Raw genomic sequence first — 15,596 nt, 5'->3', positions numbered from 1 at the left:
GCAGGGGGAAGCTGTGTGCGCACGCAGACTTCCCTTCCCCCCCTGCGCCTTCAGGCCGGGGCGGGACATTTAAAAAAATAATAATGATAAATAATCACGGCAAAATCCCGCGGCACCACGGGCAGTGCTGAATGGCACACACACGGTTGGGAATCACTGCTCTAAGGCTACCACAAGTTCTTGTGTCTTGTACACAACAACACAAGGTGAGCAATTACCAGTAAGGTTTTTTAGCTACTGCAACATCTGTTACTATATATTGCCCTATGGGAAGCTCTGCTGTTTTCTGTCTTTATAGGGTGCAAACACTGTACATACACAGAGGAAGAGATACCATACTTCTGTGTCTATCTGGACAGCTAAAAAAGCAGCAGCAGTATTTAATGCATGAAAAAGCAGTGGTGTGCAGTCTAGACTTTGACCACAGCCATAGGTTTATATCACTTACACACTTTTCTCTTTGCTGTCTTTCTGCAATGTCTGCAGCTTGTGTGTCCCTCTGAGCATTCCCCCTTCCATTCTTATAGACTTGTATAACAAGTGTAATTTGATCTCAGAGTGAGCTGCAGGTTCCTCTTGAAAAGATTTGAAGAAATTACAAAAACCTCAAATGAATTACGTAAATATTGTGAATTATTTGGAACATTTTTTTTTATTTTAAAAGAATTTGCAGGTTCAAAGCATGCATACAATGGAATATACAGGATTACATAGCACATAGTAGTGCTATTAACAGCATAGCATTACACTTGTATGTGACTTCTTTTGAAAGCTTTTAATTTTTTTATGAATCTTTGGATTTCTATGTAAATCTAAGGGCAAACATGAAAGCTGATGCACATTTATAAATATAGCAAACTGTAGAGAATATATGTCCTGTTCTAATTTACACCATTGTCCAATGTTAGCACAAATGATGGCATGTCTCCACAAAAGGTTATATGCTTTTGTGGTAGTTAGGAACAGAGGTATTATCTGAGGGACACAGATTTTTCTTGCTTATACCTAGCAGAGTAAAATTAGATTGATGCTTGTGGGATTGGAATAAATAAAAGAATATATCAAGAAAATGAATTCATAAGAAAACTCCTTTAAATCACCCACCCCGTATTGCTAATGAGATGACTCTGTGCTTTCTATCCCTGTCTATACAGCAAAGCTGACAAGTAACAGTGTGAAAGCTGGTATATATATTTTTTTTATTTTTTATTTTTTCAAGGCTTATTACACAAAAAAAAATTCAAAAGTGAAATCACCAAAAAATTTGAATGAATTTCATTTTCTGAAAAAGTACATTCTTTTTTTTTTTTTTTTAAGAGACATTATGAATATTTAGTGTTTGAAACACTTTTACATTAAATGCATGCAGTAACACTTTGCAACTTATAGGTTTTGAAAATAAGGTTAATTCACTTTTTATATTGCAGAAATTTCCATTTTATATGGATGAATTGGGTTGATCCTGCAGCTAGCAAAATACCGTATGAATATACAAATTAGAACATCTACCTACTACCTACCACAATATGATGATTACAGATTATGTTTATTGGTGGAGTTGAATATTTAGTGTTTAATGGAAGTAGTTTTTTAGTGCACATTATTCTCTGTTAAAAGTGCCAGTCAACTAAAAGCAGATCAATCAGCGCTTATTAGATGACCAATTGTTGAATGTGAACGGCAGCTCAAATGACTGCTCAGTCATACTTCCATCATTGGCAGCAGCACTCCTATGTTTACACAAGGTGGTGTGCTGCCACCAAACAATGTTCGTTAATTGATCACAGAGCCTTTTACATGGGATAATACTCAGGATTAAACACTTTATAATACTTGTAAATAAACCTTTATATAGATTCTTTAAATGGCACACAGTCACTTGAGACCCATAATGATGTTCTGATCTTAAAGGGGTCGTTCCACCTGGTTACTTCTGGCTTTTCCCATTCCTCTGGTTTGTTTGCAGGTGGTCGGGAATTCTGAAAACAGCCAAAGCAGGGAATTTACTTTATTAAGAGTTGCGCAAACGCCGTAGCCCCACAGCTACTCTATTTACATAGCTCCGGAAGTTATGCAAAAAGCTTGGCTCACGGCTATGCTGTTTGTGTAACTCCCATTAAAGTCAATGGGAGTTGCACCAACTGCATAACTTTCTTGCTTTAGCTGCTTTCAGCTTTCTTATCCACATCAGGCTGCGGTTAACAGGTGGGAAGTAACCAGTTGGGACAACCCCTTTTAATTCTAAATAAAAAAAATAAAAATGTAGTGCAAAGATTATTAAGACTTTTGCAGACTGCATTTGGAGTAGTCTTCATGAACAAATAGCAGAGCAATGCCCTACAGATGTATATTAGGTAAGTACTTCACACATGAGTATTGTTGTGCTTGTCATTTCAGTGATGAAAACTATTATAATTCTCATCAATCTGTTCTGTGCCATACTGTACTATTCTGTCATAAAAAAGTACACTGTGCTGATTTTTTATTTTTATTTTCTGAATGAATATAGACCAGAAAGCACATAACCATTTTGGATTCTGTACTGTGTGAGCTAATCTATAGCTGTACTTAAAAGTTACGGAGCAGAAAGATGTACAGTGACATTACAGTGATGATACATGGCAAACACTGATGAGTGGCATATTATGCTGTGGTATTCAGTGAGGATGCAAAATGCTCTGCAGGTCTTCAGGAAGGGAGCCAATAACTTCATCAATGTGGAATTTCAGTCTGTTCAGTGAAACAGGGCTGACAGGAAGATGCTGTCTATGGGCCCGAGCCTGTAAATGGAGATCATAAAAAGTCACATGGTAGACATACATGGCCCTCATTTACTAAAGATAAGCCAACTATTTTTTCGGTTTTGCACCCAAAATGTGTTGCACGTTCCATGCGCCAGATTTTGAAACCAAAAAATCCCAGCTCATGACAGCACCTCTGGAAACTACCTCCCACCACAGAACAGGAAATATATAAAAATCAGACACAACTCTCTGCAGGTTTTCTGTCCTACAGGTGGAAACCTCGGGTATTGTCTGCCAGTATACCTCTCTTGCAGCTGGAAGTCCTCTGTTTGGTGTAGTGGGGCTCCCTAAATGGTGTAAATCTGGTCCCACAGTATGCCTGGTGTCCCCTAGTGCTCTGCCTCTGGAGTTGCTCCAGTGGCTGCTCTGGACTGGCTCCCCTGGGAGGGGGGTGTCCAGAAGCCCATTGGCAGCTGATGCTCCAGTGGTAAAAATAGCCAAAAAGTCAGCCCTACCATTTGAAGATCTAGGGATCCTATGGATAGGAAAGCGGACTACTTTAAGAAAATGTGGAAAGCAACAGCAGTGTCCCTTAGATCAAATGTTGCGACTGCATGTGTGGTAGAAAAGACCCCTAGGGAGAAGATTCTTAAATCTTTGCCTGTTATAACCAAATCTGCAGGTTTTCAGCTGGAAGCTTTGGTAGATGCCATTAAATTATTCTCTAAGGCAGCTGCCCTTTCAAATTCTGCCAGAAGTGCGACTTGGCTTGGGCCATGAAAAGGGGACATAGACTCTAAGGGTAGACTATGTTCCATATCTTGTAAAGGGGACCATCTCTTTGGGACAGTCTTAGATGATATATTAGAAAAAGCTTTTGATAAAAAAGGGGTTTCCCCTTTAGGCCAGATCTTCTGACTCGTTTCATTGCGATAGACAGACTAGAAGACCGAATCACACACCCTAGGACAATAAGAAATTTAGGGTCCTTAGAAAGGGGAAAGAGATTTCTGTTTAACCCCAACAAAGATTTCTGCCCCAAAGATGCTCAGCCATGACGCCTTAATTCCAGTGGGAGGGAGGACTCTGTCCGGATTTGTGGGGGCCCAGGAAAAAATATGTTACAGCTTTTAAGTTTTAAAGACTGTGGGAATGGGTCTCCTTTTGTAGTTCCATTCCATTCCTCCGGAGAGATTCTTTCCCACTGGGGTAGAGGCAGATCCCATTAAACAAGACACCATGATTTCAGAGATAAAAACTCTCTTATCTTCTAAAGAGGAAGGAAGGGGATTTTCTTCTCTTCTCTTCCTTGTAAAAAAAAAAAAAACGCAATGGAACTTTTAGTGTAATTATAAATCTGAAGATGTTTAAACAAATTCCTAAGGGAAAAGAAGTTCCGGATGGAATCCCTAAAATAAAAAATCCACCTGTTATACTTAGATTGTGTAATGGCATCTATATATTTAGAAAATGTGTATTATCGCTATTCACCTCAGACATTCCGAAGGTGGCAGTATTCACAAAAGGGAAATGGACCCACTGACAACACAAGCACTTCCTTTTGGAGTCTCACAAGCTCCAAGAGTGTTCACAAAAGTAGGTAGCAGCTTAATAAGAACTTAGGACATTCTTCTAGTCCCTAAACTAGACGATTTCCTTATTATTTCTTAGTCCACAGACATCCTACACATACACATTCAGATAGTCTGTGTCCTAGTGTGGTATTTAAATCTAAGCAAATTCCATCTGGTTTCTTCCAGGCATTATCAGTGCCAAGGTATTCACTTAAACTAAGCCTCTCAAATACAGGTAGTTTATTTAACCCCTTAAGGACACAGGAAATTTTATTTTTGTATTTTCGTTTTTTTTCCTCCTCACATTCTAAAAATCATAACTCTTTTAGATTTCCATCCACAGACCCATATGAGGGCTTGTTTTTTGCGTGACCAATTGTAATCTGTAATGACACCTTTTACTTTACCATAAAATGTATGGAAAAACAAAAAAAGTATTATTTGTGTGGGAAAATGTAAATGAAAACTGCAATTTTGCACATTTTGGAGGGTTTTGTTTTTTCGCTGTACACTTTATGTAAAACATTACATGTTTTCTTTATTCTGTGGGTCAATATGATTAAAATGATAACCATGATTACATACTTTTCTATTATTGTGCTGCTATAATGTAACAAAAAGCAGCAATTTTGGACTTACCAAATATGTTTATTAATTATTTTACTTTTTTGGGGGGTAAAATGGGAAAAAGGGACGATTTACATTTTTATTAATGGGGGGGATTTTTCACATTTTTTTAACCCTTTTTGTTTACACTTTTTATGTCCCCATAGGGGACTATTTATAGCATTCATTTGATTGCTAATACTGTTCAGTGCTATGCATTGGGCATAGCACTGATCAGTGTTATTAGCGATCTTCTGCTCTAGTCTGCTCGATCTCAGACCAGAGCAGAAGACCCCAGGAGACGGACAGAGGCAGGTGAGGGGACCTCCGTCCGCCATTTTAGATGATCGGATCCCCGCAGCAGCGCTGTGGGTGATCTGATCATCCATTTTAACGCCCACATTGCCACTATCTGTATTGATCACGGCATCTGAGGGGTTAATGGCGGACATCAGCGCTATTACCGGCGGGTCCCTGGCTGCTGATAGCAGCCGGGACCTGCCATGCATGATGCGAGCATGTTCCAGTGCTCGCGTCATGTATAGGACGTAAATGTACGTCCTGGTGCGTTACGTGCCAGGGCACCAGGACGTACATTTACGTCCTGTGTTGTTAAGGGGGTTAATGAATACAAAAATACATTGTGAACATATCCAAAAACACAACTGACGTGTTTTGGAAACAGTGCCCTTAGTCATGAATGAAGATCATTGCCATTATTCTAGTCTCCAGAAGTGCTGTTGTGAGTGAATGGATAAAGATGGATCACTTACTAGTAACATGTTTTTCAGGGGCTCATGACAGCACTCCTTACTTATTCACCCCCCCCCCCCCCCCCCCAAAAAAAAAAAAAAAAAAAAAAGTAAGAAAAAAAATTCTGGAAAATTGTATGATCTATTTTTGTATATACTTGTAGAAAAGAAAAAGAAACAGACAAAGGTGCGCACCTAAGTGCCATGAATCCAACTATAATAAGTCCAGATGAGTAATGAATAGTGCTCACCTGAGGATGTTGTACTCAGAGCACATCTATTGTAGCGTCTTGCCCTACAGCTCTTCCCATCCGAGGGGAACTTAGATCGATTAGGCAGTATCAGGAATAAGCCCACAGAGTAGGCAGCAGAAAAGTGGCTCCTAGATGGCACTTCACCCGAAGTCACTCTGCTTTTGGAGGAGGGCTTACGAAAGGAGGATGGAGGCAGGAGTTAAAAATAAAAAAGATTTTTAATGATTATAGCACTAGGACTACGCATTTCAAGGGGTGGGACCCCCTCTTCATCAGGTCCAATGATGTATCTAGCTTACACAGCATCATATTTATACAAAACAAGCCCGCGAAAAACGGAAAGTTAAAACACAAAAACTATCACACATCCTTAAAATACCAAATACATAAAATAAAAAGCCTATTGAGTGATGTGATAAAGCAACAGCGGTCTTTAAAAATTGTCCTTATAATAAAAGAAATCAGATGGATATTATGGTATAATAAGTTGCAATTCTTAACAATAAACTTCAGTGTCTCTCGTATTCAGTAAGTGATTGAGACCAATGATGGTTATTAAACACCCGGTAGCAGTCTCGTGCTGGAACCGCAACAGCATTTGGGATGACCGCATTATGTACGAAAATTGTTTTCCAGAATGAGGCGCAAACAATCTATTAAAAAACGGACCTGTACCGGGGGAATCTTCAGATCAGTTTCCAAGGTAGTCTGTATGCTGGCGATACCCAGATCATGTCTAATATTAGAATAAAGTGCTGTGACGTCTAGGGTTAAAAATACCATATCATCTTCCCATTCCACATCTTTTAAAATAGAAATAAGATCGTCTGAGTTTTTTAAAAAGCTGGGTAATTTCTGTACATAGGGTTGCAATATAATATCCAGATAGTGAGACAGGTTGCAAGTTGCACTGTTGATGCCTGAGATAATTTGTCGTCCCGGGGGGACGACACTGGTCCTTATGGGTCATTGGCAAGTGATAATAAAAAGGGACGGAGGAGTTGTGAATAAATAAAAACCTTTTTTCTTTTTTGGAAATAATACCTTGTGCGAGACCCTCATTAAGAAAGTCTAAGATGTCTTTTGCAATTGGGGAAATTAATCCTGATCAATCTGTTTATAATATTCTAGGTCTCCCAATATCTTTTCGTAATCAGTAACATTTTGAATAACCTTATCGGCGGGGTGGATGATGATACTGTCATTGTGTCTGAGTGTGTTCAGAGCGCGGAATTCCCGGACGAAGCGGGACGAAACGCGTTGGTGTGTGAGGTGGCGGAACACCGGAGTTTAGGCTACACTTACCACTTGGTTTGTAATGTCAATTTTTCCATGTATTTGATTATTGGCATATGTGCAATATGGACTGATGAGAACTAGTGATATATAGACAGTCAGGGAACCTTTTACGCTGCTGTATGCACATATGCACTTTATCACGTTAATTATAATTTTTTATCTGTTTACATGTATGGATATGCTGGGTCCAGGACTGAATCATACAGATTGACATGAACTGCACATGATTGTATATTTGGGTCCCAGCATATACAATATATGTATGTATGTATATATATATATATATATATATATATATATATATATATATATATAAAAGATCTTTTTTGACTCATACATGTGACATATATCGTACTCTGTGTTCCTCCACTGCTGCTGTGTTTTTTTAATCATGTCTGTCTGAGTGTTTCATGTTTTTTAGGGGTGGGTCAATTTTGTCATAAATCATAGTTTTCTAATAAAAATTATCTATTGCTATCATGTTGTTATTTTTTTTTATATAAGGCTAGACATTTTGTTTTGTGTAGGTTTTTCTAAAGAGTATTCTTCCTGCAAAGCCCGGTCTAACCTACCGAAGAGCTCCGTCATTACGTAACATGACTGCACCAAGCCGAATTAAGAAAAAAAATGCAGGACAATCAATCTTCCAATTCTATGCTTTCCAAAAAGGGAGTCTACAAATGTAACAAACCCCGCTGTCTATGTTGTCTAACAATAGAATATAATACAACTACTTTTACCAGTACATATATAGGGGATCAATTCCCCATCAAATACAATGACATGCCAGTCCTCTTATGTTGTCTACCTGATTAATTGCAAATGTGGTAGGCAATATGTGGGGCGCACTACACAAAAGCTTCATCATCGTTTAAACCAGCACCGTAACAATATTAAAAAAGGTTTTATGCAACACAGTCTGTCCAGACACATCACTCTTTTTCACCGGGGTGATACCTTGGCCGACAACATTATATCTATATTACCAATTGATTTATTTCCCCCACATGTTAATAATAGATTTGAGACATTATCCAGGAAGGAAATGTTCTGGATTTACACTCTCCAGTCCTTACAGCCACACGGCTTGAATGAAGCAATAGAACTAATTTATTAGTTCATGCTGCATCATATGTCATTCCTTCTGCTCTCTTACCCATCAAGTCATCTTTGCAGACTTCCTTCTGCCCCCTTACTCATTAAGTCATCCTTGCAGACTACATCTTCTGGTTGGTAATTATCGATGTAACACTGGTATTGGTAACTAAGCTCCACCTTTTTTTACTACTATATATAACTAGATGTATTCCTTTAAACGCCTCCGATCTCTACAGTTGCCAAAATTATTTCCCTCCACACAGGTTACTTAACCTCTCTTCCGACATAGTTCTCTTTTATGATTATTCTACAACTCGGATCTGACATGTTTTGTCGTGTGCTCAATTGGTAGTCTCTGCGGTCTCCCATACAGCGCTGGACATCCCAGATGCTGTTGCGGTTCCGGCACGAGACTGCTGCCGAGTGTTTAATAACCATCATTGGTCTCAATCACTTACTGAATACAAGAGAGACCGACGTTTATTATTAAGAATTGTAACTTATTATACCGTAATATCCATCTGATTTCTTTTATTATAAGGACAATTTTTAAAGACCTATCACATCACTCAATAAGCTTTTTATTTTATGTATTTGGTATTTTAAGGATGTGTGATTGTTTTTGTGTTTTTAACTTTCCGTTTTTTTTGCAGGCTTTTTTTTTTGCATAAATATGATGCTGTGTAAGCTAGACACATCATTGGTCCTGATGAAGAGGGGGTCCCAACCCTTGAAACACGTAGTCCTAGCGCTATAATCATTAAAATCTTTTTTATTTTTAACTCCTGCCTCCATTCTCCTTTCCTAAGCCCTCCTCCGAAAACAGAGGGACTTCGGGTGAAGCGCCATCTAGGAGCCACTTTCCTGCTGCCTACTCTGTGGGATTATTCCTGATACGATTTTTGTACATAGTTCCTTGTTGGCTTCATAGAGGACTTTTTTTTTTTTTTAACTGAGGTCTAGAGAGTTTTGTTTACTTTTTCTATCCTCAGGTTTACTGTCCTGCGGTGGGAGGTCCTCTCCAGGGTTGCGGTCACAAGCTGTTAAAAAACAGATTACTGCTAAGTAATCCAACTTCCACATGCCCTAGAGACATGTCAGATGTTTTCATCAGTTAGGGTCTGCGTATTTTTTATGTATTTTTTTTTTTAAGCTGGATAACCTATACAGGATAAAGCACACTAGATGGATTTGTTTTAGAAATTTTACACTTAAAATCCACAGAAAAACCTTCTGGTGTGCATTTACCTGAGTGTGTTCACATGGTAAAAACAGCTAGTCTGTAACATACAATCTGAGAATCCTCTGTATATTTCTGATGCTGATCTGAAACTGTATATTTCTGATGCTGATCTGAAACTGTATAATTCTGATGCTGATCTATGACTGATTATTCAGAAGGCAAAGTCTGTCATCTAAACATACCATAATGGTAAGACTTTCTACTGAGAAGAAAATGAAAATGAGACTTTAAAGGAGTACTGCAGCCATAGAAAACTTATCCCCTATCTGCAGGATAGGGGATAAGTGTCTGGTCGTGGGGGGTCCGACCGCTGGGACCCCCCTGCGATCTCCCTTATGGGACCTAGAACTGCCGTGGCTCTGCACAGCTAATTTGTTTAGTCAACCTCACTAAAAGGCCAACATACACGCCCACTCCATTCAGCTCTATGGGAGAGGCGCGAACACTACATCTCTGCCTCTCCCATAGAGATACATGGAGAGGGCGTGCCCACTGCGGCATCATGATGCGGCTGACGCGTCTCCTGTATGGGGAGAGCCGCGGCAACGCCGGGCCCCCTACAGGAGATCCCGGGTGGTTCCAGCGGTTGGACTTCCCTTGATCAGATACTTGTCCTGCACAAAGGGGATAAGTGTTTTATGGCTGCAGTACTCCTTTAAATCATTAATGGAACTTGGATACAATACCAGTTTGTCTCTCAGTTTCAGTACCAGATCCACAATCTCCACTTCTGATTTGTTCTTTATCCATGCCGTTATATTCTGTGGTAAATGCACAAAACAAATATCCGTCACATTCATGTCAAACAGAGGGTGAAATAAGTATTCAACGCGTTACCCATTTTTATCACTAAATTAAATATATTTCCAAAGGTGCTATTGACAGGAAATTTTCATTAAATGTTTGTAACAACCCAAGTAATTTATACATACAAAGAAACCAAAACAAATAATCTCAGAAATTAAGTTATGTGTAATAATGTGAAATCACAAAGGGAACAATATTTAGCACATGAAGAAAGAGAGGTGCCAAAAGGCAAGAAAAGCCAAGACAGCAGCTGAAAACTATCAGTAATTAAAAAGCAATCTAGCCCCTTGTCAGTGCAAATTCATATCAGCCGGATCAGTCCCAATTGATGGCCTACAAAAAGGTCGCATTACCAAGGTGTCACACAAGACACCTCTCATGATGGGTAAAAGCAAGGAGCTATCTCAATAACTTTTCAATCTAATTATTGTAAAACATAATGATAGTGTTGGTTACAGGTGCATTTCCAAGCTTCTGAATTTTCCAGTAAGCACTGTTAAGGCCATAATACTAAAGTGGAAAGACAATGATTACACCATAAATTTGCCTCAACCTGGTGCTCCTTGCAAGACTTCTTACAGAGTGAAAAGAATAATCAGAAGAGTTGTCCATGAGCCAAGGAACACTTGTGAATAGCTTTAAAAAGACCTGTACTAAGCAGGTACTGTTGTCTCAAAAAGAAATGAAAAAAACGGTAAGTAATGCACTCCACCACCAGGGCCTGAATGCAAAAGACTGAATAAAAAGCATGTTGACATTTAGAAAAGCCAGTAAAATACTGGGAGAATATAATGTGGTCAGATGGGAGCAAAATGAAACAGTTTGGATGCCATAATACACACCATATTTGGAGGAGAAATGGCACAGGACATCACCTTAAAACACCATAAAAACAATAAAGTTTGAAGGGAACATCATGGTGTGGGGCTGCTTTTCACCAAATGGTACATGCAAACTTCACATAATTGAAGATAGAATGGATTGTCAAATTTTTTTTTTTTTTGATCTGAATAAATTTTTATTATCTTTACAAAAAAAAAACACAAATAGATCAATGACTCATCACAACAATTCCCAATTCACATTAATGACCCAAACTAAACTCCCCCCCCCCCCCCCCCCGATAATTTCTATACCCCCCCAAGAGTGGTCCGACACCCCGGAGAGGAGAAAGGAGAAGAGAGAAAAAAAAAAGGGGGGAAGTTTCCCCAAACAACAGTTGCTAACTTTCAGGATTCATGTTTTATATATCTCTCTTCCAAATACCCCATATCTTATCCACTCGTAATTCTTGTTGCCTATTCCCCTTAACTGATGATTTCTCATACTTCATGATTTTATCAACCAGATTTTGCCAGTGCCCAACACAAGGAACGTTCGGTGCCAGCCAAATCAATAGCTTAGCACAAAAAAATATAAGTTTCCTCAAGAGCACCCATTGGACAGCATTCCCCTCCTGAATACCCAATATCTCTTGGATCCGGGACATATTAATCTCCACCTGTAGTCTAGACAATTTCTACCAATATTTCCTGCCATAATTTATTAATCTCTGAACACAACCAAAATATATGTAAAAGGTCTGCTCCCTCCATATTAGATCTATGACACCTGTCCTCCTTCCAATAACCCATTCTTTTTAATTTAGTAGGAGTCAAATACACACCGTTTAACATTTTTAATTGTATTAACCTATAGGAGCTATTTATCGACCTGTTTTAATATTTCATAATGCCGCAATCCATTGTGCATCCGTGATTAACCCAAGTGCATCTTCCCATTTATTTTTAAATTGAAATAAATTTTTTTTAGTAACCTTAAAACAAAGTTGTTTATACAATCTAACCATACTTTTATTACCCATCCTCTCCAATGTCCTTACATCATCAAAAATCGTGTGGTGCTTGATTATAAAAAACGTTGAGTCGTTCATAGCCCTATGTGCATTCTGTATCTAAATAAATCAAAATTTATCCACCTCTCTTAAACCAAACTCATTCTATAACTCATTCAGGATTTCAAACCCTTATCCCGCATAATGTGCCCAATGTCCCTGATTCCTCTGGCTATCCAAAACACCGGATCTGGAACAGTCAAAAATTCCTTCACCCTTAAATTGTGCCAAATCGTGGTAAACCCCATAACCCCTGTTATCCTAAAACCCCTCTTCAAAAATTTCCACCCCTTCATCAACATATTAGAATAAGAGAGTAAAGAGCACAGACCTTCTAACTCCAATAATGCTAGTAAATCCTCCTCCAAAAATGTGTTAATTTCATTACATTTTCTAGCCCAGGTCCCCTTTTTTCTGTTTTATAGCATTCAATATTCTAGTAATAAAATATAACTGGAAAGCAGGTAATGCACAACCCCCTTTCTTATTGGGGGCAACGAACTCTAAATATTTTAGTACACACAGAGAGTAACCGTTTCATCACTGCAGCTTCACAACTGCAGGAGATACATGCATACATCTAAATATTTTAGTTTCGCTCTTTTTCTGCCCCACAAGAATTCATCAGTCTTTCGAGTCTAGAGAACAACTTTTCAGTTATCCAGATAGGGGGTGTGCTTAAAAAAAGTAATACTTGGGGCAAAACCACCATCTTCAAAACCACCATCCTATCTGCCATGGATTGGCAAATTTACAGAGTCATTCTTGACATAAAATCTATAAATTATTGTATCAACAGCTTTATTTACTTGTATTATGCAAACTTTTTTCATTTTTAATATAGGCAGGCCAGAGTAGATTTGCGACTTGCAATGTTTTACTTCTTCACTACTGATGTAAGAAACAGGAGCAGATAGATGAATCAACAGCTAAAATAACTTGAATATGTTACCCAAATGGAATTAGAAGCTGTTTGTGCTTCTCTACTAGGAACTTGGCAGCTAAGAGTCCTCAGATCACAACAGTCTTGGCAACGATTTGAGCAGGGAGCGGTGTTACACCCCCCCTTCACCCTTCCCACTACTGCTTATCTGAAGCTATGCTCAGAAAATTGTAATGGTGCTTACCCTGAGCACAACCTAGATAGCAGTCTGACTACAGAGGCCTCAAGACACATTGCAGTTAGGATGCATTCACATCAACATTTTGCTATACGGTTTTGTATTTGAAAACTGTATACACCCGTATAGCAAACCGTAGTCATTGACCTCCCATACATAAACGTACACAACAAGATGTATCCAGTTGTGTAAGTTTTTGTATTTCAGTTTTGTGCATTTTTTGCCATGCATAAAACTGTAGTCTACTACGGTTTTGTATCCCGTTGTGTCCTGTTTTTCTGTTTGCAAAGGGTTTTGTGTCCTTTATAAAAAAAAACTTATGTGGTTTTTATAGCATTGTAGTCAATGGAAACCTTATTGAGCATATGATTGAATACAGTTTTGTCAGTTTTTGAGGGATAAGTTTCCAAAACAAAAACTGATTCAAAACAGTATAGCAAAATCGTGATGTGAATGTAGCCATATAGTCTATTATGTTCTTGTTTTAAAGCCAAGAATGGATTTTAATAATTATTGTTCTTGCTCATCAATCCTTTGTGTCAATTTTAGTAGAATATAAATGAATCATTCGGTGTTTTTTTTTTCTTTTAAGGGAGTCTGTCAAGTAATTTTATTCTGTTGGTGACCAGCTTATTGTAGATTAAAGAGGTACTCGGCCCCTAGACATCTTACCCCTATCCAAAGGATAGGGGATAAGATGTCTGATCACAGGGGGTCTCGCCGCTGGGAACCCCCGCGATCTCTCCCGCAGCACCCCCTGTCATCTGGTGCACAGAGCGAACTTCGCTTCGTACCTGATGACAGGCTATACAGGGGCCTGGGGATCAGGACGTCACAGCCCCGCCCCCTCGTGATGTCACACCCCACCCCCTCAATGCAGCCATCATGCCCCCTCCCATAGACTTGCATTGAGGGGGCAGGTGTGACATCAGGAGGGGGCGGAGCCATGACATCACGATCCTCAGGGAGTCACAGGGAGCAGGAGAGATCGTGGGGGTTCCCAGCGGCGGGACCCTTGCGATCAGACATTTGGATAGGGGATAAGATGGCTAGGGGAGGAGTACCCCTTTAAAGACCAATCTGTAACGCCTGCGCTCTGGCCTGACACACCAGCCGTGAGTGCTCTTTGCTCATGTCCCCGATGCCGGCGGGGCTGGGATTCACATCGCGGGACGCGCCTGAATGCGAATCCCAGCCCGTCACTCACCTCCCTCATCTTCCACCTCTCCGTGTCCTCGCAGCCTCGGCGCACGTGCCGAAGCTCTTACACTTAAAGGGCCAGTGCTCAATTAATCAAGTGTCTACACCTGTCCCCTGTGCTTAAATATCAGCTTCTCCCTTGTTTCCCGGCCGGATCTTTGGTTACCTTGTGCCATTGTGAAAGTCTGTGTCCCTGTTACTGTTTACCTGTTCCTTGCTACCTTACCTCCTCTGCACCTGTATTACCTGTCCTGACCTACTGCCATCTTGCCACGTCCTGCCAGTCTCCTTCTGTGCCTCACCACCTCCCAGCTACCTGTGTGGACGAAACGTGTCGGGGGTAGCGACCTGGGTGCCGCCTGCCGCAGCAAGACCATCCCGCTTTGCGGCGGCTCTGGTGAAAACCAGCGGCACCTTAGACTCCGCTTCCTGGCACGGCTCATGTCAACTTCCACACAGGCCCAGAGGATCCACCACCTGCCGAGACCCGTTAAACAATCATTTTTTCAATGTCGCATTCCAAGAGCCATAACTTTTTTATTCTTTTTTTTTTTAAATCAATGCAGACATGTTTTAAACAAGACTGCCTCTTGATAAAGATCCGAAACATGCATCGAGGTAGGAGGGGTGCGACGTTGATCTCCCGTTATGGGTAAGAAATAATTTGATGTAATGTGGAGATTTATATAGCGTACCATGGCAACCTAGCAGCAGTGTAGGTACCATAGTATATGGCAAAAAATAATATATTCCTTGGGACCAATTCCTAGCTACAAATTAGGTATAAGGTCCTAAGAATACCTACATTCTGTTATACTGTTTCAATCACTAAGCACTTCCCTCCTGTGTGTACTTATTTTTGTATTGTGGACCTTTATCATCAAATATCATTATCATGCATGCTAGATTTGTAACTGTTATTAGTGTATTTTAAAACTGAATTTTATGTGAAGGCATTATTGACTCTGTTTTTTTCTAAGGTATACAGTGTTATTTCTAGAGTA

At 39.7% G+C, this 15,596-nt stretch overlaps 1 protein-coding gene across 4 annotated transcripts in view; it reads right to left on the bottom strand.

The window, feature by feature from the left end:
* Positions 1-633: 633 nt before the first annotated feature.
* Positions 634-15,596, bottom strand: part of DENND6B (DENN domain containing 6B) — a 107,364-nt gene continuing 92,401 nt past the window's right edge. For all 4 annotated transcript variants that reach the window (XM_056573062.1, XM_056573061.1, XM_056573059.1 and 1 more), the window contains 2 exons: positions 10,257-10,331; positions 634-2,780 (listed from right to left, as the gene is read on the bottom strand). In XM_056573062.1, coding sequence (XP_056429037.1) covers positions 2,658-2,780; positions 10,257-10,331 — 198 coding nt within the window. In that variant the 3' untranslated portion in view covers positions 634-2,657. The remainder of the gene's footprint in view (positions 2,781-10,256; positions 10,332-15,596) is intronic.

Source organism: Hyla sarda, chromosome 4, assembly GCF_029499605.1.
Source record: "Hyla sarda isolate aHylSar1 chromosome 4, aHylSar1.hap1, whole genome shotgun sequence".
Lineage (NCBI taxonomy): Eukaryota > Metazoa > Chordata > Amphibia > Anura > Hylidae > Hyla > Hyla sarda.
Note: the sequence above shows the minus strand (reverse complement) of the source record. Positions and strands in the feature narration are given on the sequence as shown.